The sequence below is a fragment of the Piliocolobus tephrosceles genome, chromosome 13 (assembly GCF_002776525.5).
Source record: "Piliocolobus tephrosceles isolate RC106 chromosome 13, ASM277652v3, whole genome shotgun sequence".
NCBI classification, from domain to species: domain Eukaryota; kingdom Metazoa; phylum Chordata; class Mammalia; order Primates; family Cercopithecidae; genus Piliocolobus; species Piliocolobus tephrosceles.
Genome location: NC_045446.1, coordinates 62,156,578 through 62,179,714, shown reverse-complemented (window position 1 = coordinate 62,179,714; position 23,137 = coordinate 62,156,578). Strand labels below are relative to the sequence as shown.

Below are 23,137 nucleotides of genomic sequence, written 5' to 3'. Positions count from 1 at the left end.
TGGTTGACAACGATCACGCGCTAGCGGGCGGGACCGGAAGCCGGGGTATTGATGAGACCGCCCAGCGGCTCCGGGAGAAGGGATGGGGGGGGTGGGGGCGGGTGGTTGCCTGCGGGAGGCAGTTGCAGGTCATGTGACCGGAAGGGCTCCTGACGGACGCCGTCCCTCCTCGGCGCGGCCTGAGCGCCCGGCCTGACCCCGGCCATGGGGTGCTGCTACAGCAGCGAGAACGAGGACTCGGACCAGGTGCGGCCGCGGCAGGCGGGGCTCGGGAATGAGGGCTAAGACCCTGGGGCATGGGGCCCAGAAAGAAATCTGCGGAGAACGGGCAGCCGGACTGCAGGGCTCACTGAATAAGGAGGCCTGGAGGGGACAGATTACACAGGAGACGCCAAGTCGGACTCCTACCCCTGTTAAAGCCCCAGCTTTCTACACGGTCCCCGCCTCGGGGTGTGCAGGCAGCCGCCTGTCCGGCTCGCTCCCACCACTTCCGTTTGCTCCTACCTTCAAAACTTTCCAGATTCAAGGATCCTCAGTCTAGGTCCCCGGGAAACACTCCCTTCCCAGCTTCCTGTGTCTTCTCTGTATTAGTGGGCTTTGCGAATCCATTGTAGGAGTGGGTAAGCTGAGGCCCTGAGTTAGGCTGTCCTGAGATGAATCAGGAATTCGTGTATCGTCTTATTCCCTGGGGTTGCAGAAGGAAGGTCGCTGCTAGTCTAGGGCCAGAGGACGATTCTGGAAGTTGGTGGCCTTTGAGTTGGCCAATGAAGTATTTAATGGATACAGTGAGGACATCGGGACATGTGGGAAATTGGGAAGCAACAAAGAGGGTTTAGCTTTGACTAGATTGTGGGAAACGAGAAATGGAGCGGGAAGTTCATTTGGTTCTGAGTTTGGCTTGCCTCAGTGCAGTCTGCCTGGGGCCTGAGGGTTCCTTTAGCTGGAGACATGCCTGTTCTGAGAATTTGGCTGTAGATCTGATCCCTCTGTCGAAAGGCTTAGGCTGGGGAGACCTCTACAGTTTTAAATTCTCCCTCTTCCTCTTAGTGCATTCTCACTTCTCTCCATATTCTAATCCCTGCCCTGCCTGGCCTGACATTCAAGGATGAAGTCTCAAGTTGCTGTCCACTCTCCTTTTTTGATCGTCTCTAACCCTGGATTCTACATTTGAACATACAGTAGACCTGAGAAAGTAGAAAGGTTTCAAGCAGCTCACAGTCTAATAGGGGAGATGGTCACAAAAATAGATTGTATCACTGGTACTTGGGAAGTAGTTATTTCTTCAGTGAATGTATTTTGGATTAAGGGCTTAAGCCTAGAAAAATGTCATTTGTATGGGAAGCAAGGGTGGCTTCTGGTTCTCAATTCTCCATACACCCAATGAACACATATTTCCTTTGCTCGGTGTTAGGCATGTGTCATGCCTAATACCTCTCACTTCACCTCCACCTTTTTGAGAAAGAGACAATAACCCTGCCTACTGGGAGAGCTGTGGCCTAGTGGGAAATTGTCCCTTAAAGCATAATGTGGACTCTTGCAGGGAATGAGTCAAGAAGGATTAATGCCTTATGAGAAAGGATACCAGCTTCTACTTGGAAGGGAGAGCTGGGCCTGCTGCTCTCTTGAATCTCTACCTTCTCCTTGGTGGGCTCTCCTTTCTGTTCCTAACACCCAGAGATGGTGTTTAATCACTGCTGGGTGATTTGAGGCCTTATGTAGCAAGAGCCATAACCATCCACCTCCCACAGTCCCTTTCAGTTCTTGGGCAGGCTTCTCTCCCACTCTCATCTCTGTCTGTTTATCACAATAAAAAATGTACAACACATTACAGTTTACAAAGGGCCTTGATAGTTATCTAATTTGACCCTTGCCAGACATCTGTCATGTTCGTGTGGGTTATGTCTATTTAAAGGTGAGGAAGAAGTTCAGAGAAGCTAAGTGATTTGACCAAGCTGAGAAGTGCTAATGCCCAGGTGTTCTGATGCCAAGCCATGTACTTTATCCATGGGGCCGGGGCCAGGCAGTCTCATCTATGCCCCTAGACCAGGTGGCCAGTCATGGGCAGGCTGCTATGTCTATGCTAAGGTAGACAGTGAAACCCTGCTTCTTGGGTTACACTGACGCAGAGACAAACCTTGATGTGACAAACCTAACCCATGCTCCACTCGCACTTCGGGAGTGGGGTGATATTTGTCTACTCTGAAGGGGGTAGGTAGCATGGCCTCTTCTTTAAGTCTAGGTTTCAAGAAAACAACCTTGTTCCTCCCTTGATCTTAGCTGAAGGCTGAGAAGTGATCAGCCAACCTTCTTCTTGAAGAACCCCTGATAGGGAAGAGACTACCCTATCCTGCAGGAAGATCTGTCTGAAGTGGAGCTGGGAGAAGGACAGACACATAGGAAGCTAACTTGGGCCTCATTATGGAGCCAGCTTTCCTTAGAAATACATAGTTTTATCTTTGGCAAACATTTTGTCTTTTTAGCTCTTTTTTTTTTTTTTTTTTGAGACGGAGTCTTGCTCTGTCGCCCAGGCTGGAGTGCAGTGGCCAGATCTCAGCTCACTGCAAGCCCCGCCTCCCGGGTTCACACCATTCTCCTGCCTCAGCCTCCCGAGCAGCTGGGACCACAAGCGCCCGCCACCTCGCCCGGCTAGTTTTTTTTTTTAGTAGAGGCGGAGTTTCACCGTGTTAGCCAGGATGGTCTCGATCTCCTGACCTCGTGATCCGCCCGTCTCGGCCTCCCAAAGTGCTGGGATTACAGGCTTGAGCCACCGCGCCCGGCCCTTTTTAGCTCTTTAATACTGAGCCTGTGTTTTAGGGAGGAAGGGTGTCTGGGAGTTTATAGAGGTGATGGGGCAAAGCCCACAGCTTCTGTCTCTTGCTGCTGGGAACTAGATCAAATTGCCTGAGGACACTTGGACAACCTAGGCTTGAGAAAGAAGAGTAAGGTGAAAAGGCTGGGCCTCCCTAAGCAGGGCAGGAGGAAGTAGCCCTCTACAAGGAGAGTTGTGGAGTTGTGGGCAGGGGAGCTGGAGCCTGCAGCAGGAAAGACTGAGGAACTGAGACAGGCCTGGAGGGGAGCATTGAGGGGTCTGGCACTGAAGGTTGGTGAGTCAACATTAGCCAGGATGTCACCCTGGGTCCATCCTTGGCTTTGTCCAGGGCACTTTTGCTCTTTATGGGTTGGATAGATACCCAGCAGGTCTGTTTTTCCAATTTACCACTGATACAGCAATCAAGGATTTGCAGCTGATGGACTCAAGGCAGGGTCAAATCCAGAAATATTACAGTAGATAGAACAGGGGACTGAAACAGGACAAGTAGTAAGACCAAACCAGTGAGGAAGCTTGGTTTGGTCTTACGTTAGTTCAGGGGTTGTGATTATCAGCATAGGCCAGCAGTAACAGGGCTGCTGAAAATTTACACGGGCTACTCAGATGGTTTAGCAAGGGCGGGAATAGCTCCATTGTTGTTTGTTTTGAGATGGGGTCTTGCTTTCTTGCCCAGGCTGGAGTTCAGTGGCACAATCCTAGCTCACTGCAGCGTCAAACCCTGGGTTCATACAGTCCTCGCACTTCAGCCTCCCAAGTAGCTGGGACTGCAGGGCTCACACTACCAAGTCCAGCTAGTTTTTTTTTTGTAGAGACAAGGTCTTGCTTTGTTGCCCAGGCTGTTCTCAAACTCGTGGACTCAAGCAGTCCTCCTGCTTTGGGCTCCCAAGGTGTTGGGATTCCCAGTGTGAATCACCACACACGGGTACAGCTCTACTGCTCAGATCAGGATACACCTTTTACACTCAGTTTGATTCTGGGAGTCACATAGAAAAAGAGCACCAGAGCACAGGAGGGTGAACACCTTCCTAGGGACCTGCCTTCAAGAAGGGAACACACTTGTACTGTGTGACCCAGAGCTGGGCTGGGATTCCTGCCCTGACATAATTTGAGAAATGGCCATGGAGAGGTTGGGCTTGCTTTCCCTTGGGGCCTAGGGCTTTGTCTGGACTTGCCAGGGCTTCCATCTTGGAAGGAAACAGCTTTGCTGGGGAGGGCCTGGTCCTGGGGGATGAGGAGGGCTGTTCTTGGGCTCCTGACTTGCACTGGTTTCCCCTTTAGCTCCCATTGCTTTGCTATGTCTCAGCTCCTCTGTCTTCCAGCCTCTAGTATCCTTTCTCTGCCAGGTCCTAGAATGTTTTTCAAGCTCCAGGGCTGTTGCTGACTATCTGCTTTGTTTCTCTGTCCATTTTTTCAGGGCCTCTAGGACTGCCTGGCTCCACTCTCGTTTATCCTAGAACACCAACTCAGCTGAGCTCCCAAGGATAGGCAGGAACTGAGTCTTATCTGGCATTCCATAAAGCTGGGCACTTTGGATATTCCTTATAGAAATATTTTTGGTGTTTAAGGTCAGAGCTGGGCTGAGGGTAGCACCCATGAAAGGCAGGATCTAAGGGTCCTGGGGCTGACTTCTCTCCCATGACCACTTCTAGGACCGAGAGGAGCGGAAGCTGCTGCTGGACCCTAGCAGCCCCCCTACCAAAGCTCTCAATGGAGCCGAGCCCAACTACCACAGCCTGCCTTCCGCTCGCACTGATGAGCAGGCCCTACTCTCTTCCATCCTTGCCAAGACAGCCAGGTAAATGTCAGAGGACCAGGCCTGGGTCAGAGCTCCTCTATCCATATTAAAGGCTAGGATAGAAGGAGCAAGGCTCAGGACATGGGGGATGGGACAAGGTCACTGGAGAGAGGTGCCTCCATGTCCAGCCCTGCTCCAGTAGGCAGGAGGGAAACTGGTGTCAGATAGCCCTGGAGTTGGTACCTGGCACTGAGTCCTGTTTGTCCTCCTCAAAAGCACCTGTCATGTCATCTCTGTCTCTTCTCCCCAAAGCAACATCATTGATGTATCTGCTGCAGACTCACAGGGCATGGAGCAGCATGAGTACATGGACCGTGCCAGGCAGTACAGGTGAGCAACTGGCCAGTGTGGGTCCCTCCGGCTACTTGGGCTCCTACCCTCCATCATTGTTCCAGCTTCGGAGCCTGGCCCCTAGTCCAAGCTTCTCATTTGGTGCAGCCCTGGAGACTGACCACAGATCACTTGGGTGCTTCAGTAAATATTCATGTCAGCCCTGTTTGCCCTGTGACACTCTCGAGGGCGTTGAGGCCAAGGGAGGTGGGCCTAGAGTGAGTCTGTGATGAGCTGAGACCTTCCCTCCCAGATACCCGCCTCGGCACCCTGCTTCTCTGGCCTGAGGGGATGAGGCTTACTTGGGCTGGGCAGGGCAGACTGTGGCTTAACTGCCTACCCCCACCCCCTCTCTCTTGGTCAGCACCCGCTTGGCTGTGCTGAGCAGCAGCCTGACCCATTGGAAGAAGCTGCCACCGCTGCCGTCTCTTACCAGCCAGCCTCACCAAGTGCTGGCCAGTGAGCCCATCCCATTCTCTGATTTGCAGCAGGTGAGACACCCCTTGCCTGCCCCTGCCCACCCTTCCCACACTGCCCAGGGTATGGCAGAGGGTTCACCCACTCTGCCTCAGAGGAGGTAGGGAAGATGGAGTTAGGGAGCCTGGTAGCCTTGTGGGCCCCAGTTCCCTCTCACCTCGTTCTTTTAACTTATGTCTTTCCTATCTCCTTCCCGCAACCTTTATTGTTTCACTCCCCTTTGTTCTTTTCCTTCTGTCTCTCCCATCCCTGTCTTTCTCTCTGCCTTCCTGTTCCCCATCATTCTGTCCTTCTCCTTCATCACCATCTTATCTCCCCTCCCTCTTTTTCCTGATCGGCCTCCTCACCTGTCTCTGTTCCGCTCCTCCCCGGCCCCTCTCTGTCTTAGGTCTCCAGGATAGCTGCATATGCCTACAGTGCACTTTCTCAGATCCGTGTGGACGCAAAAGAGGAGCTGGTTGTACAGTTTGGGATCCCATGAAGAGAGGGGTCCTTGGACAGCTCTTCTCCTCTCTTCATCCCATCTCTACCCCACCCCCTTGGCCCCCAGCCTCACTGCGGCTTATACAGTACCCTAACCTGCTACTAATCACAGAGAAAAATGTGAAGAAGGAGGAAAAGAGGAAGGCTAGAAGCCTGAGCAAGTGAGGGTAGAACCTTTTGGGACTGGCCTTTGAAGCTCTGGCCAGGGATGGGGTGGGGGCCAAAAGGACAGAGCCTGGTATGTCGTCATAGTCATTGAGAATGTGGAGATACCAGTTTGGGTGGGGGGTGATCACCAGGGCACCTAGGGAGATCCCCTTCCCACCCTCTCTCTTGGCCTCAAAGTCACTCCTGCCCCCTCTCCCTGACTTGGTGCTCACAGGCACCTCACAAGGGTTTGTGACCAGGGTCTGGATGAGCTTGAATTTGAATGAATTCAGTTTGTATTTCTAGAACCCTGGGTTTTTACATGTTTAGTCTTTTTTTTTGTTTTGGTTTGTCACCCTCGATAAAGGAAGTATATTCATCCATGTGCTGGTTCTGGCCCCTCTGTCCTATCCATTCTACTTTTGACGACTCAGGTCTATGAGAGTAAGATGGGGGGAAGGGGACATCTTCCAGAGGCACTGAAGATGAATCCAAGAGATAAGGGTTTAGGGTGTCAGCTCTTAGCTGAGACCTGGCTTGGGCTAACCTCAGATTGGATGAGACTGTTCTTGTCCCTTGTCCAGTGATGATGGGAACACTGTCAAAGCTGAACAGACCTGAATCTGAGGCAGCTTTGATTCTTGGGGGCCCTGCCTCAGACTCAGTGGAATTACCAACAGCCCCTGGGGGTGAAGGGAGACACCGCGGGTCGGGGGGTGGAGAGTGAAAGCAGACCAGACTCTTCTGGGAATATCTAATACGGAGTCAGCAAGCAAATGTTTTTAAGCAGAAGATTCTTTTTATCAAATGAAATCCTAAGCAGAATCCCAGCATATAAAACATAGAATGGAATTACTTTGATCTGATTGAAGTGGAGGCTGGTTTCAGAGATCATAGCCCATCTTCTTGGCCTGTCATGGAGGCCTGTGAGGCATCTCTACAGACCCTGGTACTCTGAAGAGTTTGGAAATTACTGATCTACTTTAACCCCCAAATCTCTAAGCTGAAAAGTACAAAGGGGCCCAGAAAGTTAGATAAATTTCCCAAGGCTATGTGGTAAACCCAGGTCTCCAGTCCCAGACCAGCAGGCCTTTCCCTCAACTGCCTCCCTTTTTCAGCAAAATAAGACTAGAGCTGGCCAGGTATAGTGGCTTATACCTGTAATTGTAGCACTTTGGGAAGCTGAGGTGGGCGGATCACCTGAAGTCAGGAGTTTGAGACCAGCCTGGCCAATATGGCAAAACACCATCTCTACTAAAAATATTAAAAAAGGCCGGGGTGGTGGCTTACACTTGTAATCCCAGCACTTTGAGAGGCTGAAGTGGGTGGATCACCTGAGGTCAGGAGTTCGAGACAAGCCTGGCCAACATGGTGAAATCTTGTCTCCACCAAAATATAAAAAATTAGCTGGGTGTGGTAGCAGGCGCCTGTAATCCCAGCTACTCAGGAGGCTGAGGTGGGAGAATTGCTTGAACCTGGGAGGCGGAGGTTGCAGCGAGCTGAGATCGCACCACTGCACTCCAGCCTGGGCGACAAGAGTGAAACTGTTTCAAAAAATAAAAAATTAAAAAATTAAAAAAATTAGCCGGTCATGGTGGTGTGCACCAATAATCACAGCTACTGGAGAGGCTGAGGCAGGAGAATCTCTTGAACCTGGGAGGCAGAGGTTCCTGTGAGCCAAGATCGTGCCACTGCACTCCAGCCTGTGCAACAGTGTGAGACTGTCTCAAAAAAAAAAAAAAGAAAAGGCTAGAGCTACTTGCAGTTGCATGAGTTAGAGAACATCTCTACAAGGTGTAAGTGACTTCTCATCTGCTCAACAGCTCAAATCATTTATTGTCAAACCATGCTGTCTATTCTCAGGCCTTTAGGACTACTAGGGTCGTGGGAGCCTCAAAGTGTATTCTGCTTGATCCGGGCCTTCTTGGGCTTGATGTTCATGCGTTTCCAGACTTCAGCTGTGGTGCGGTCTGCTTTGGTGACCCCACTGAAGTCGAACGTGGTGATATGGGGCAGGGTGCACAGCACATATTGCCTGTGGGGAGACTCAGGCTGGGGGCCAGACCCCCCACCAAAATCCCCTTCCCCCTCCACCAGTTGCTGTTGTCTTTCCAGACTGCAAGGAATGGAGGGACTTGAGCTTAGTTTGGGGAAGGTTAAGTTTATCCTGACTGAGAGCAAGGAATGCTTAGAGGTCGGCTACCCACTTCCCAGGTCTAAGCATGGCAGAAGAATGGTCTTAGATTTCTTGTTTCTCCTCCTCCTTTCCCTTAGGGGAGCCCAGCTAGACCCTACCTCCAAGGGGCAGGGCACTTACCTATACCCTTTCTCTTCCTCCATGGGGTTCCCATGCAGTGTCAGGCTCCGGAGCCGAGGAAGGACAGCCAGCTTATTCACCTCCCCCAGGTGCTGGATGCTGTTGCCATGAAGATAGAGGACACTCAGGTTGAAGAAAGTTGTTAGGACCTGTTGGGGAAGGAAACCAAAAGCCAGGCTAGACAGGACAGGACCCTTAATCTCTGCTTAGGGCTGATTCGTGGGCAGAGAAGAAAGAATGTGGGGAACAACCTGCCCTCCACTCCAACCCTCCACAGCCATACTGTATGACTCTAACCTACTTTTATTTACCTTTTAAGACATACAGGGCATCACACTGAAAAGGAGCTGTGATCTGAGGGTCAGGAGTATGGGCCTGGGTACCAGCACTGCCAGTGACTTGCCTCTCCTGCCTGTCTCTCAGCCTTAGTTGCCCCTTCACTGAAGACCTTTCCAGCTTTGGTGATCTACGATTCTATCACAGCAAGCAACGGGAAGACAGAGTATCGTGCTAGGCACATAAGAAGCTTTTAAAATACTGATTAAATTGAGATCACCACACCAGGGGAATAGTTTCCAAGTCATGCTCCAGCTCCTTTCCCCTCTTAGGGATCTTGGACCAGAAAAGGCCAAACTTTATTTCTTAAAACTTGAATCTGAGTTCACAGAAAGTAAGTGCTGTACTTTTATTGACTACCTCTTCCACAGGAGAACCCAGCACAGGACACAGTGGGTGCCCAGTGACAGTTACAATTTTACCTCAGCCTCTGATGTACCAGTTGTTTGTTGGTTTTCATGTACTTTCGTTCAATCCTCATAAAACCTTTATGATACTGGCATATTATCCTCATTTTTCAGACAAGGAGGCTGCAGTTTTGAGAGGTTAGATAGCTTGCTCAACGTCAGTAAGAGGCAAACCCAGGATTTGAACCTACATCTGTCTGTCCCCCTAGCCTTGTGCTTTGGACTGCACCATGCTGCCTCACTACTTCCTTGATAACACGTAGGAGTGGAGAGGTTGGGGGCTGAACAAAGTGGCTTCAGGCTCCCCCGACTGGATTCCTAGTGTTAGGAACTCACAGGGTCAATGGAAGTCAGGTCATTAAACGACAAGTCGATCCAGGCCAGGTTCTCTGGGTGCTCCAACAGCTGTGAAGCCACCTGGTTGAAGTCTCTCAGATCATTGAGAACATTGTTATTCAGCCACAGGGACTGGGTCAGTGACTTCCCTGACTTTGAACGCTTCAGTGGTCGTAGTCCTGTCCTTGGCTCCTCATTTACCAGGTCTGTGGGGACAAAGTGAGACTTGGGTATCATCTTTGCTTTTCTGGCTTGAGGGGGTGAGAAGGGACAGAGCTGGAAAGATTAGCCATCCAAGCTGTAGCTGAGTCTAGTGCAACCCTGTCCCATAGCTTCCAGCAATCAGTAAGTTTAGATTAAGGGCCAGAGACTTCTATCTCAAACTCTTGGCTTTTCAGGTTACATGGACTTCTCATGTCCACTGTACCACTGGGTCTTTTGTATACTAAACCAGTGTCAGGTTGAGGAATACTAAGAACGAGAATTGTTGGGCTTGAGCCGAGTAGATGATAACACAAAATCCTGAATTAACCACTAGTAAAGCCTATAGAATTCACTTCAGTGGAATACACTCTGATATCCTCCCTCTTTCCATTAATGTTGAGTACCTGCAGTATGCCAGGTACTGGATATACAGTGATAAACAAAATGAGAGACAGTCTGTTGCAGACTTTGTATGAATAATAGGGCAGAGAGCAGACATTTGTGCTTATACGGGCAAGATGGGAGCAAACTGGCAATATGATGTGATAAGTGCTATATAATAGTCGTTTCGTAGCAGCACAGAAGAGAGGCTATTGACCCAGTATGGGAGCTCAGGGAAGTTTCCCAGGGCAGGTAAAGCCTGAGCTGAATCTCAGTGGATTGGGAGATGTTTTTCAGGCAAAGAAGGGTAAAAAGGCAGGGAACAGCATGAAGAAAGGTATAGAGGTACAGGACAGCCGGGGAGTCTGGGGCAGGTTTGTGTGCCTGCACAAGTGCTCGCACGCACTGCACAAGGGGGACAAAGAGGAAAAGAAGAGGCAGGAATCTAGTCAAAAGTCTCGAATGCCAGGCTAAGGATCTTGGGCTTTACCCTGTAGGTAATGGGAAGGCACCAGAGTGTTTTTTTTTTTTTTTTTTTTTTTTTTTGAGACGGAGTCTTGCTCTGTCGCCCGGGCTGGAGTGCAGTGGCCGGATCTCAGCTCACTGCAAGCTCCGCCTCCCGGGTTTTTACGCCATTCTCCTGCCTCAGCCTCCGGAGTAGCTGGGACTACAGGCGCCCGCCACCTCGCCCGGCTAGTTTTTTTTTTGTATTTTTAGTAGAGATGGGGTTTCACCGTGTTAGCCAGGATGGTCTCGATCTCCTGACCTCGTGATCCGCCCATCTCGGCCTCCCAAAGTGCTGGGATTACAGGCTTGAGCCACCGCGCCCGGCCGGCACCAGAGTGTTTAAAGCAAATGATTCAAATCTTTTATTTCAGAAAGATCACTCTGAAGTGTCAGTGTGGAATATGGATTTTAGGGAGTGAGTTGGACCGAATGACCAATTTGGCTGTTTGAGTCATCCAAGCAAGACATGAGAGGGACAGACCTACAATCAACATAATTTGGTTGACTGGATGTAAAGGTAGAAGAATATTAAAGGGTGGTGGCCGGTTGTATTAACTAGTAAGGAATTACAGGAAGAAGAAACAGCATTGGGAAGGTGAAGAGTTCAGGCTTAGCTTTGGTGTGTTCGAGGTTCCTGTACAAAAAGGTGGAGAAGCCAAGTAGGTAGTTGGAGATGAAGGTCGGAAGCTCAGGAGACACAGACTTGAGAATCGTTAGCAAAGAAGGCATACAAGTTAGGGAAAGACATGAGATTCCTCATGGAGAGTGAGGGTAGGGAGGAAGGTCAGAGAGGAAGAAGAATCCATTAGAGAAGTTAAATAATCAGAGAAAACCAGGAGAGGACACTTTAAAGATGTTCAGGGAGTAAATAGTTTATAGTAGTAAGTTCCAGGGAGGTAAGGACTAAAAAGTAGTTTTGGCAACTTAGAAGTCCCTGGTAACCTTGGCTGCTTCAGTGGAATGGCAAGGGTCTGGGGGCAGAAGCCAGATTGAAGTGAGTGAGTTCAAGAGTGAATGGAGGCTGGGTTCATGCCTGTAATCCCAGCACTTTGGGAGGCCAAGGGAGGAGGTTTGCTTGAGCCTAGACGTTTGAGACCAGCCTGGGCAACATCACGAAACCCCGTCTCTACCAAAAAAAAAGTGAATGGATATGAGCAGTTAGCATAAACAACATCCTCAGAAAGTTTGGCTGAGGAGGAGAGAGAATAGGGAATAGGATTATGTTAAAACTCAGGTGTATGGAACACCCCAAACCCTCACTCCCACTTTTTCAAAATGAGGTCCAGAAAGAGGATGGGCCTTGCCCAAGTTCAAAGTCATAGAGTCAGAACCAGATGCCAGGTCTGGCTGAGGTAACTGTATTTTTCCCATTGCTGCTAAGCCTTTGGTTCCCTAGTTCACCTCTGGGGAAGGAAGTATTTAGTATTTGCCGAAGCTAGCCAGTTTTCTTCACTCTCTTTTCTGCTCTCTACTGGAAGGACACCCTTTGCCCTTCCACGCCCACCTCGCCGCCTCCTCAGCTGCAGGTCAGGCAGCATCCACCAGATGGCTCTCTGCCTTAGTCCTAGAGTGAGCAGGACCCGCAGTTGGGGCCTGAGGTTGCAGGAGGGTACTAGACCGGTGTACCCCAGCTCATGAATTCCTAATCCTGCCTCCCTCCCCACACCTCCTGAAAACCCTGAAACAGAATGACACAGATAAATCAAAATTAAGGTCAAAATAACCCCACATGAACTAGTGCCCCATGTGATAAGGTAGCAGCTTGGGGAATGCCACCAAGCATGGGCTGGAGGCCAAGCTCAGAGGGAATCACTAGTGGGACTTTAGGAGTTGCCTAAAACTTGATGCTGGCTGGAGCTGCTCTTATCAGGGATGGAGTGGTATATCCAGGCTGCCACAGGTTGCTGCTCCTCTCAGATTCCACCAACGCCCTATACTGCCTAAGAATCTATAAAGTTCCTTGTTCAGAGTAGGCCAAAGCAGGTCTGGAAGCTGGACCACAAATATCAGTGCTTTGAGAACTGGGGCGCATTTAGCTCCAGGAAGATCTAGGAAACTATGTTCCTGTTTTCCTTTCCCTGAAAGGCTGCCATGTAGCTGTTTCCATCTGTCAGAATACAAATTAGTTTGATAGAACTTCTCTGTGTCATCCCTCAACTACAAACTGGAAGGGGTTGGTAGGTGTATATATGGTGGGAGACTTCCTTAACACTCTAGGTTTCTGAAAAGTTAGAGGATCTGGGTTGGTGGGAGCACAGATTAGATGCCTTCCAAAGGCACTACCATTTCATATTCTGTAATATATATTCATTCAGCAAATAGTGTGCCAAGTACCCCCAGACTCTATTGTATCCCTTAACCCCAGCTGTAAATAAGTTTTTCAGAAGCTCTGGGGAATCTGAAGGGACTCTGACCTTTTGGGCCTTTGATGTGCCTCTCACACATCTAGCAAGGAGCACAATACCTGGCATATACATATGACACACACACACACACACATATATAAATGTTTAATAGTAAGTGCTCAGTAAATACTGAATGGTCGAAAGAAGGATGGGGCATCTGTACCAATTACGTTTTGTGATGTAGAGTTACCCTTGGTACTGCTTGTCTCTCTCTCAATTCTGGGGACTCCATAGAGGGCAGAGCTACACCTCCTCCATCAGAGTTAGAAATTCCCATGATAGGTAGAAGGTATACTTCCCTCCCACCTCTGTCATTTCACCCGTCTTAGAGATAGTTACTATTGCAGCTAAAACCGCTTGTGAAACATGGACTACATCAGAAGTGATGCAGTGCACAATAAAGATCACAGTAGGTGGCTGTGTGCTCGTGAGAGAACAAATATGAGTTACCACTGTGGCTGATGATAACGCAAGTAGACCCTAAACCCAAGCTAAGACTGGTGCTATTTGCCAGCTTCCCGAGCTTAAAGGTGGTGGCTACCAATTGCCTGACAGAAGACTAAAGCCAAATAATAGTTCTAAGACAGTGGATGTTAACATATATTCTGTGAGGACAGATGGACTGATGCTTTAATGAAAGAGCGATAACAAAAGCCAGGGATGGCGGAACTTCCCTAGGAAGATCGGATAACTCATTGGGAATATGACATGGCTGAGAGCCTCCCTGTGTTCCCTCCTGAAGGGACTAGCTACCCATTTACAAAGACATTGAATGGCAAAATGGTAGCGAGTGTGGGCAGTGTTGGAATCTGCAGTAAGTGTAGATGATGATGGAATAAACTTGGATATGGCTGGAATGAGTATAAGAAATTTGTCAGTAAGTATTTAAACTGGAAATATGCCAGTTTGTTGATAAGACCCCTCATGTTTGGCCAGTCAGAATAGGCTTGTGTCTGCAGACAGAGGAGAAGGGTTTTGCCTACTTGCTGGGACTCCATAGGAGCCTGTGTTTTCCTCCTCTCTTCAGGTAAAAACAGGAGAATAAAACTATTGGCCGGTAGACTGGCTTCCCAGTTTTCTTCCACTTGACTTTCCTGCTGTAGCCTGGCTTCTTTTAAAGATGATCAACTACTGTGATAGCCCCGTTTCCTTTCAGATTTGCTCCTTAAAAAAAACAAACAGGGGCACATGTTCTTAGGATCTCCTGGGGCTGTGTCAGGGGCAAAAACAAAACAAACAAAAAGACAAAAAAAAAACCTCTCACTCTCCCCTACCCTCCAAAAGACAGTAGCAACACATCTGCAAGCATATAGGAAGACTCTCTTTAGGCTTTTAAGTAGAAGAGTATGGTTTCTCCCTAGGGACCACACTGGGCCTGCTGCCTTAGTGAGTGGAGTGCTGTGCTCTGCGGGCTGACCTTGAATGACGTGGATGCTTCTGAAGGAGTAGTCAAGAGGGGGCTCCTGTACCGAAGTGTTCATATAGTCCCGTTTGTTCATAGTTCAGGCCATCATTCATCAGGTGAAAGCAGGTGCCCTGGGAGTCCGGGTTCAGCCTGGGGAGGACAGAGAAAGGCGTTTCAAGTACACTGGCCTTCAGGTTTCCCCCTAGTCTTCCATCCCTGCTTTATGTCCTCTACTACTCTAGGCCTGCCTGGCTGTATTTCCATTTTAAGATATGAATCACTATTCCTTGCATGTATAGAGCACTTTCTACTTCTCAGAGCACCTTCACATCTCTTAGAACTCATTTGAGAGTTGTAACACCCATTTCTTTGTCTGGAAAATGCCAGATGAAGAAATTGAAACCCAAGGGGTAAAAGGACTTGCCTGGAGTTAAGCCAATGAGTCAGTTGTAGACTGCAGTCATAATCTCCTGAGTCTGAGACCCTTTCTGTTACTCTACAGTAGCTACCATGGAGACTGTCTTGATACCCACCCTCTGGTGACATCAACTGGGCTATTCTATTGCTTAACAAATCCCTGAGGGCCTGCACCACATCTGATTGGTGTCTGACTGCCCCTCTCAGTCTGGCCCAGCTGGGGATTTGCCACCTTCTCCGCTTGGCTTTGGTGTCAGCTCCATTACCTTTCCATCCAAAGACCCTACTTTCAGCCCTGTCCTGAATGTAGGCATACACATCATACACATATAAACATACACACACACAAAACCAGAGTCTACCTCTCACCTGTCACTGATGCCTGAAACTCCACTGTTAGGGATTCATTCCTGTGGGTTCAGGGATTGTTTCTGGTTAAAATGGAAATACTCCCTGAGCGGGATGAACACTATGTTCTTATCAGTCACTTGCAATGTGGTGTGAATTGTCTTATCAGATGGTTTCCAATTTGTTAGCTAAAGTAAAGCTGAGGTTTTTCTGGAGACAAGAGAGAACCATGAGAATACTACTCACCTGGGATAAAGAGAGCTGACAACATACTTTAACAAGGGGTTTGTGTGTGAATCACACAAGCAAAAGACAAATTGACAAGATAAGGACAAGAACTTGTCCCAGTCGACCTCCCCTTTCTCATTCCATCCACTGCTGCTACCTTTGTATTATTATTTGTATTACTTCATCTGCTTTCCAAAAGGATTTCAGGTTTACAATAATACAGTCATAAAACAGATGATTTGCAGAATAGTGCTGTCCACTAGAAATATAATGTCACAAATGCAAGCCACATATATAATTTAAAATTTTCTAGTAACCAAAATAAGTAAAATGAAGTAAAATTAATTTTAATAACTTTATTTTACCCAGTATATCAAAAAATCATTCAATATGTAATCAATATTAAAACCTTCTGAGATATTTTACACTTACAGCACATCCCAATTTGGACCAGCCTACCTGTCAAATGTACATGACTAGTGGCTACTATACTGGACAGTGCAGATTAGAAAGTTAAAAATGGAAGAGAAAGATCAGAAACTAGATGACAGGAAGAGAGAGATGTGCCAGGCACTTTAAGAATCTAAGCCTACATTTAGCTCTGAAATTCCTGGCAGCCAAAGCAAAAAGAGAAACCTTGGGATTGCAGTTCTCATCATTGGATTCAAAGGATAAAATAGTTTGCAGAGACAATGAAATTGGCAAACAACCTTAAAATGGAATTTCTTACTCGGGAGGCTGAGGCAGTTGGATTGCTTGAGCCTAGGAGTTGGAGGTTGCAGTGAGCTACAATTGTGCCACTGCACTCCAGCCTAGGTGACAGAGCAAGACCCTGTCTCAGAAAAAAAAAAAAAAAAGAAGAAGAAGAAAAGAAAAAAAAGAAAGAATTTCTGTTAAAAACCAAGAACCTGATATCTTATAATTCAGCTGAAGCTTAATACAGTTCAAGTAAATTCTTTTTTTGGCAATTTAACATATACATGGATAGAGTTCAGTAGGTTTAGAGGAAAATGAATGTCTTGTTCTGAAAAAATAGCAGTCCCAACTGAGCTTTGGGGAAGTGCCAGCTTGAGTCACTTCACAGCTTCTGTTATGAACTGGTCCCATGGGCATGGATTGTCAATTAGGGAGACTTGAATCTTTTAGATATTAAATCTACAGGCAGACAACAAAGAACACATTATTCTTTTGTAAAAATGGAGGAACCTGCTGTGTACTATAGAACTAGAGGAACCTAGCTTATACAGAAGCCCATCCCACTTCAGCACCTACAACAGATTTGATACCTTTGAACAAGATTGGATACTTTTCTCAAAGTAAATACTGGGTTGGCACCCCAGAGTTATGCACCACTGAACATGGATTTTAACTTAAAATACTTAAGGGCAGATTTTTACTGTTAGTTTTCTTGACTATCAGAGAACCCCAGTGCAGTTCCTAAAGACTTCTGATTTTGTGTAGCACCAGCTCCTGTTGCATTTTCTGAATTAGTATTACAAATGGAGCCCCAAGAAGCTGGTTAAATTTTTAGCCTTCTGCATTTAAGCTGTAGCCCAGGCTGTGAGTTAGTATCGCGTCTTATTCATTATCCAACATAGAACCAGGTTTACAACAGGCACTCAGAAAATGTTTGTGGGATGAATGAATGAGAAACTGCCAATTCTGAGGATTTCTGTTTCAGAAGAGTTGATGCTAAGCTGTTCTAACAATTGGCTCCCAGGTTCAGCTGTTTCAGTCCACACCTTGTTCACAGTAAGATATTCAGTTCAATTCAGCAAACATTTGTTGAGTGCTTGCTGCTCTGTGCCTGACCAGAAGAAATGAAGCCAAGATACAAATAATAGAACTCTGTCATGAGCACAGAAAGACCTGCTGAGTTTCTATTGATTGTGGCAAACCAGCTTGCATCCAGTTCCAAGTAACAGCTGCCCACTTAGTGAATACTCTCTCATGTTTCAACACTCAGTTCTAGTGTACCCTCTTCTATAAAGCCTTTCTTTTCCAGATAAAATTGATTAATGTGTCCTGTGTTAGGCTGATTGTTTTGATGATCCCTATTCATGGTCTCCCCTGTATCCATCCCTTTTTGCCTATAACATTATAGTCCCATCTCACTCTGATGCTGGGCCCAGACATGTGACTTGTTTTAGCCAGTGGGATGTCGATAAACATGAAACAAACCGAAGCTTTAAAGGAGGCCTGCCTTCTTGGTCTCTGCCAGTGCCATGAGAACATGACTGATCTGCTGAAGGGTTATGAGATGTGTAGGTGAGAGACATGCGAAGGAGCCAGTGATTCCAGCTGAAGCCATCCTAGACTAACCCACAGTCAGCCTACTCCCAGTCAAGATCAGGAGAGTCACCCAACCCACGGATGACTGCCAACACATGAGTAAGCCCAGCCAAACCAGAAGAACCATCCAGCTGACTCTAAGACTTAGAAGCAATAATAAATGTTTATTATCTTAAGCCACTGTGTTTTGGGATGGTTTGTTACACAGCAATAGCTAACTTCTGCATGCCCCCACTGTACTTTGAACAAAATTTTATTTCAGCCTGTTTACTCATCTGTGAAATGGAGACAAACCCTACTTTTAGAACTATTGTACATCTGGCATCAGGTGCTCAATAAATGGAAGCAGTTGTATTCTTTGTTAATTTCATTATAACCAACTTTGTTTACTCCCTATAAGCTTGAGGACAGGGACAAGACTCAGACTTCTTTCTCCCTTCTCATCATTACCCCACATTGAGCCTGGCAAAAAAAAAAAAAAATGCATATTCACTAAAGGTTTGATGGACAAATGAAAATGGATGGACCATGGAAAAATGAAAGAAGAAATGAAGGAATTAATGGAATCTTCAAGGTATCACATAGAGAGCTTGACTGCTGGAGAGAACTGACAAAGCCTTGATGCTGCCATGCTTAATCCTGTGGCTGTGTTTTTGGAGTCAGTCTTTCCCATCTGCTATTCTGACTTATGACCAGGAGATAATCAGATGCCAGCACCTTCATCTGTCCAGACTGACTGACTTGAGGAATGACACGGTTAGGGGAATACCTGCCTTGTTTCGGAACTGGAATTTCTCATTTCCAAATTGACAGTATCTTTAACTGTTTTGTTTTTTAATTGTAAAAGCTAATATGATAGATGAATAAAGTGAAATGACATGGAGAAGAACATCAAATAGGAACTCAAAGTTTGAATCTCCATTAACAGTTTGGGAATATAACCTCCTAGAATGTATAGCTAATAAGGTTTTCTACATACACGCATGTGCATGGTTTTCTTTTTTCTTTCTTTCTTTCTTTTTTTTTTTTTTTTTTTTTTTTTTTGAGACAAGGTCTCACTCTGTTGCGCAGGCTGGAGTGCAGTGGTGCCACTTCAGCTCACTGCAACCTCTGCCTCCTGGGCTGAGGCAATCCCACCACCTCAGCCTCCTGAGTAGCTGGGACTACAGGCACACATCACCACACCCTGCTAATTTTTGTATTTTTTTTTGTAGAGACACGGTTTTGCCATATTGCTTAGGCTGGTCTCAAACTCCTGGGCTCAAGCTATTTACTTACCTTGGCCTCCTGAAGTGCTGGGATTACAGGTGTGAGCCACTGTGCCCGGCCTAGATTATGTATGTTTTTAAATAAACAATATTCTTTTATAAACCTATTTTTAAATTTTCAAATTGTTGCAGATTATTAGCCTTTTTAATAGTTGCAAAGTATTTTATATTATGTATCGTACTTTAATGTTATTCACTTAATTTAACTTTATTTAACCAATCCCAAGTTGACAGAAAACTGTTTTCAGTTTTGGGAAATTACTAAAGTTTGTAATTTGATTGTTGCTAGCCTATTCCTGACCTCTCTCAGGCAAGTTGCAACATAACACAGGAAGCTTTGAGGAATAATCACATAAATCTGATAGGAGATTCAACAGCCTGGCCTGAGAGTTTCTGATGATGGACTGATGGTAGAAAAAAAATCAAAGACTGCTATGAAAAATCTGCCACGTATTTAGCCAGTCATGGCAGCTCACACCTGTAGTCCCAGCTACTTGGGAGGCTCAGGTAGGAGTATGGCTCAAGCCCAGGAGTTCGAGGCTGCAGTGAGCTATGACTGTGCCACTGCACTCCAGTCTGGGCAACAGAGCAAGACTCTGTCAAAAGAAAAAAGAAAAGAAAAAAAAAAAATCTGCCACATAATCTAATGTATTCTGGGAGGTTAAATTCCCAGGTGCCAAAAGGAGGCCCAAGATTCAACCTGGCTTCTGTTTACCCGCCTCTACTACCATTTCAACTCCAATTCTGCAGTCCAGCCAAATGTAGTTACATGTAGTTACTCACCGTAAGTACCTCAGAGCTGCCGCTGGGCCTCTAAGTGGAACAGTGTCTCCTTCCAGCTCTGTCTGCTTGGAATATAGTTTTTCTTTCCTCCTTTTGCTTTGCTAATTCTTACTTCAGGGCTCAGATCAGGTTTCAACTTTTCTGAGAAGTCTACCTTTATCCTAAAATCTGTAATTACAGTGCTATGATTGCCATGGTAGCACTCATAACACTATAATTATCTGCTTACTATCTGTATGTCCATAAACACCACCAGGGCAGAAACCATATTTTTCTTACAGTTGTATCTCATAGTGCTGGCAAGTAGTAGGTGCTTAACAAACACATTAAAAATTGCAACTAAATAACACTACAAAGGAGAGGGACATGAGGTTGCTGTAATTGAGGGATCTGACCTGGTCTGAACAGTCTGCAGGAAGACATTCCTGAAGAAGTGACTGAGAGAAATCCAAAGGATAAGTACAAATTAACTTATGGGGTAGGGGGTGCTGTGGAATGAGCATTCCAGGCAGATGTGACTGCTATATGCAAAGGTTCTATGGTGGAAGGGTACTTGGAAATTTTGAAGACCTTAAAGGTTATATAACTGAAGGGGAGAGGAGGAGGAATATGTATGGTTAGACTGGAGGCTGGAGAGAGGGGAGCAATAGGAAACCACAAAGTATTAATATTAAATGGGGGTTGGCTGGGCGTGGTGGCTCACGCCTGTAATCTCAGCACTTTGGGAGGCCAAGGTGGGCAGATGACCTGAGGTTGGGAGTTCGAGACCAGCCTGACCAACATGAAGAAACCCCATCTCTACTAAAAACACAAAATTAGTCGGATGTGGTGGCGCATGCCTGTAATCCCAGCTACTTGGGAGGCTGAGACAAGAGAATCACTTGAAACCGGGAGGTGGAGGTTGCTGTGAGCCAAGATTGCGCCATTGCACTCCAGCCTGGGCAACAAGAGTGAAACTCTGCCTTGAAAAAACAAAAAAGAAAATTGGGGGTGGGGTGGAGAGTGAACAATTATCAGCTTTGCATTTTGAAGGATTACTCTGGTTGCAGTATGCAAATATGGCAGGACCTATATAAAAGATATTCAGGAAGTAAAGCTGATAAGACTTAATGATAGATGGGAAATGGAAGAGGTATTAAGTAAATGGAAGAGGTATTAACTCTTGGGTTTTGGGCTTGTGTATATTGTGGATAAAGGTAGGAGCACTGGAAGAGATCCAGACTTGGAGGAAAGGGTTGGGATACACAGAGATTGGTTTCAATTTCAGAAATGTAGAGTTTGGGTTGCCTTTGAGGTATCCTAAAGGAGATGTTGAAGAGGCAATTGGCTACATAGATCTGGAGCTTAGAGATGAGGGCTGGACTAGAGATACACACTTGTGTACATTTGCATACAGGTGGAAAATGAAGTTGTGGGTGTGGAGGGGTACCCAAGAAGAGAATATAGAGTGCAGTAGCAAGAGGCAGAGGCCCAAACCTGGGAGAACTTTAAGGTAGTAAGTAGACCAATCGGGGCTAGCTAGCCACCAGCTAGAAACCAGCTAATCATGGTGGTCACTTCAGACATGGGTGCTGTGTTAGCCCTTCTGTTTCCTGTTTAGTTAAAAATGTTCAAGTCTCATTGTCTTAGTCTCTCTAGTTCCTTTTCCCCATTAAAACTTTCAGGGGAGGATCTGAAATTCATTCCAGCGGAAGTGTAAATAATCCAAAGTAGGTCATACAGGTTCCTTTTCCCTGGGGCAGTTTAACTTGTTCCTTGGGACAAGTCCTTCAGCTATAGAGGCAGTAGGCTGAAGCTAAAGAGACTTAGCTGGAAGTTGGAGAACTGGAGTCTAGTTCTAGCTCTGTCACTAATTTGGTGTGTGGCCTTGGGCAAGTCCCTTTTCTCTAGGTTTCAGTTTTCCAATCTGTGAAATGAAGATAAATATCTTTGATTCACAGAGCTGTTAGGAGTATCAAAAGACAGGGCCGGGCGCGGTGGCTCAAGCCTGTAATCCCAGCACTTTGGGAGGCCGAGACGGGCGGATCACGAGGTCAGGAGATCGAGACCATCCTGGCTAACACGGTGAAACCCCGTCTCTACTTAAAAAATACAAAAAACTAGCCGGGCGAAGTGGCAGGCGCCTGTAGTCCCAGCTACTCGGGAGGCTGAGGCAGGAGAATGGCGTAAACCTGGGAGGCGGAGCTTGCAGTGAGCTGAGATCTGGCCACTGCACTCCAGCCTGGGCGACAGAGCAAGACTCCGTCTCAAAAAAAAAAAAAAAAAAAAAAGAGTATCAAAAGACAGACTGTGAAAGCATTGGGTAGGTTACTAAATGTAATAGATCTGTCGTGAGGACTAAAAAGAATGAAGTTCTAACTGTAGAGCTTTGAATAGCGGACCATGGAGAAGGTGTGGGGAGAAAAGGGAATATGGGGACAGGTTGAGAAGGGGTTTTACTGCTTGGAAGAGGAAGGAAAGAAGCACTTCACGCCCCAGGAAGTTTCCTACATCTCCAGAATTAGGGTAGGGACTGCGATTTACTCTATCTAATGCTAACCACATGTCTTGGAAGGAGGTCTCAGTTCCTCAGAGGAAAACCTCATTTCTGAGGGCGTTTCTAATCTCCCACGTTATGCCTGGAACTTGAAGCATCCGATTTTGGGAGCCTTATGTTTGCGTTGGGGGCGGGGTTCGTTGTTTTCTTTTGTTTCGTTTTGTTTTGTTTCGTTTTGTTTTGAGATGGGGATATCGCTCTGTAGCCCACGCTGGAGTGTAGTTGCATGATCACTGCAACTCACTGCAGCTTCAATCTCTGGGCTCAAGCGATCCTCCCACCTCAGCCCCCTAGTAAGTGGGGCCACTGGAGCGCGCCACCAAGCCCGGCTAATTTTTTTGTATTTTTGGTAGAGACAGGGTTCGCCATGTTTCTCAGGCTGGTCTCGAACTCCTGGCCTTAAGCCATCCGCCTGCCTTTGTCTCCCAAAGTGTTGATTACAAGCGTGAGCCACCGCTCCTGGCCCTGGGGGAGGTTCTTAAGCATCCCCAAATCTGTATGGATATATATCTCAACGCCTTTCCGTCCGTCTGTTCCCCTTGCCCAGTTTGTCCCATGTGAGTGTTGTGTCTTGTTCACTGTGAAAGGTGATGAGGGTCGGTTGGGGAAATCTCAGATACCCGAGCAGGGAGGTTCTTAGTCATTCTGTGAGTGCCCCTCCCTTCTCCATAGATCTCTTGTCCCCTAGACCAGGTTTCCTGTTTTCCCGCCCGACTCACCCGCAGTCGCTTCCTCGCCAGTCTTGGCGTGCCACTGCCTCACGGTTACTCAGGGCAACTCCATGGCAACTGCTTTCGTCACCACGACCCGGCAGGCGCCATAAAAACTGACGCGGTGCTTACCGGGACCTGTAGTTTGTCATGGGCGGGGCTCTAAGGCCGCGGGTGACGCTGGGATTTGTGGTT

At 47.1% G+C, this 23,137-nt stretch overlaps 2 protein-coding genes across 5 annotated transcripts; one reads left to right on the top strand and one right to left on the bottom strand.

The window, feature by feature from the left end:
- The first annotated feature begins 42 nt into the window (after nucleotides 1–42).
- On the top strand, nucleotides 43–18,536 carry LAMTOR1 (late endosomal/lysosomal adaptor, MAPK and MTOR activator 1). 3 transcript variants are annotated; one of them, XM_023209564.1, is made up of 5 exons: nucleotides 43–246; nucleotides 4,480–4,625; nucleotides 4,878–4,955; nucleotides 5,320–5,446; nucleotides 5,821–6,445. In XM_023209564.1, exons 1-5 carry the CDS (start codon nucleotides 205–207, stop codon nucleotides 5,911–5,913), a joined length of 486 nt encoding a protein of 161 aa, XP_023065332.1. In that variant the 5' UTR covers nucleotides 43–204; the 3' UTR covers nucleotides 5,914–6,445. The 3 variants fall into 3 exon arrangements, with proteins under 3 accessions (XP_023065332.1, XP_023065333.1, XP_023065334.1); XM_023209565.1 differs by lacking the exon at nucleotides 5,821–6,445 and adding an exon at nucleotides 17,575–18,536 and having other exon boundaries at nucleotides 53–246; XM_023209566.1 differs by lacking the exon at nucleotides 5,821–6,445 and adding an exon at nucleotides 8,699–8,942 and having other exon boundaries at nucleotides 53–246.
- On the bottom strand, nucleotides 7,644–23,069 carry LOC111540901 (leucine-rich repeat-containing protein 51). 2 transcript variants are annotated; one of them, XM_023209559.3, is made up of 6 exons: nucleotides 22,952–23,069; nucleotides 15,147–15,335; nucleotides 14,373–14,510; nucleotides 9,459–9,664; nucleotides 8,380–8,528; nucleotides 7,644–8,097 (listed from the first exon to the last, which is right to left on the bottom strand). In XM_023209559.3, the coding sequence occupies exons 3-6, from the start codon at nucleotides 14,452–14,454 to the stop codon at nucleotides 7,956–7,958; spliced, it is 579 nt and encodes a 192-aa protein (XP_023065327.1). In that variant the 5' UTR covers nucleotides 14,455–14,510; nucleotides 15,147–15,335; nucleotides 22,952–23,069; the 3' UTR covers nucleotides 7,644–7,955. The 2 variants fall into 2 exon arrangements, with proteins under 2 accessions (XP_023065327.1, XP_031792528.1); XM_031936668.1 differs by having other exon boundaries at nucleotides 14,373–15,335.
- Nucleotides 23,070–23,137: the final 68 nt, after the last annotated feature.

Excerpts from the sequence above, each read along its gene's own strand:
- LOC111540901 (XM_031936668.1), bottom strand. The coding sequence starts at position 14,454 with ATGAACAAACGGGACTATATGAACACTTCGGTACAGGAGCCCCCTCTT. Across the intron at positions 9,665-14,372 it reads AAGCATCCACGTCATTCAAG|ACCTGGTAAATGAGGAGCCA; the intron begins GTCAGCCCGCAG and ends TTGTCCCCACAG. Across the intron at positions 8,098-8,379 it reads GAGGAAGAGAAAGGGTATAG|GCAATATGTGCTGTGCACCC; the intron begins GTAAGTGCCCTG and ends GTCTCCCCACAG.
- LAMTOR1 (XM_023209564.1), top strand. The coding sequence starts at position 205 with ATGGGGTGCTGCTACAGCAGCGAGAACGAGGACTCGGACCAG. Across the intron at positions 4,956-5,319 it reads GACCGTGCCAGGCAGTACAG|CACCCGCTTGGCTGTGCTGA; the intron begins GTGAGCAACTGG and ends TCTCTTGGTCAG. Across the intron at positions 5,447-5,820 it reads CATTCTCTGATTTGCAGCAG|GTCTCCAGGATAGCTGCATA; the intron begins GTGAGACACCCC and ends TCTCTGTCTTAG.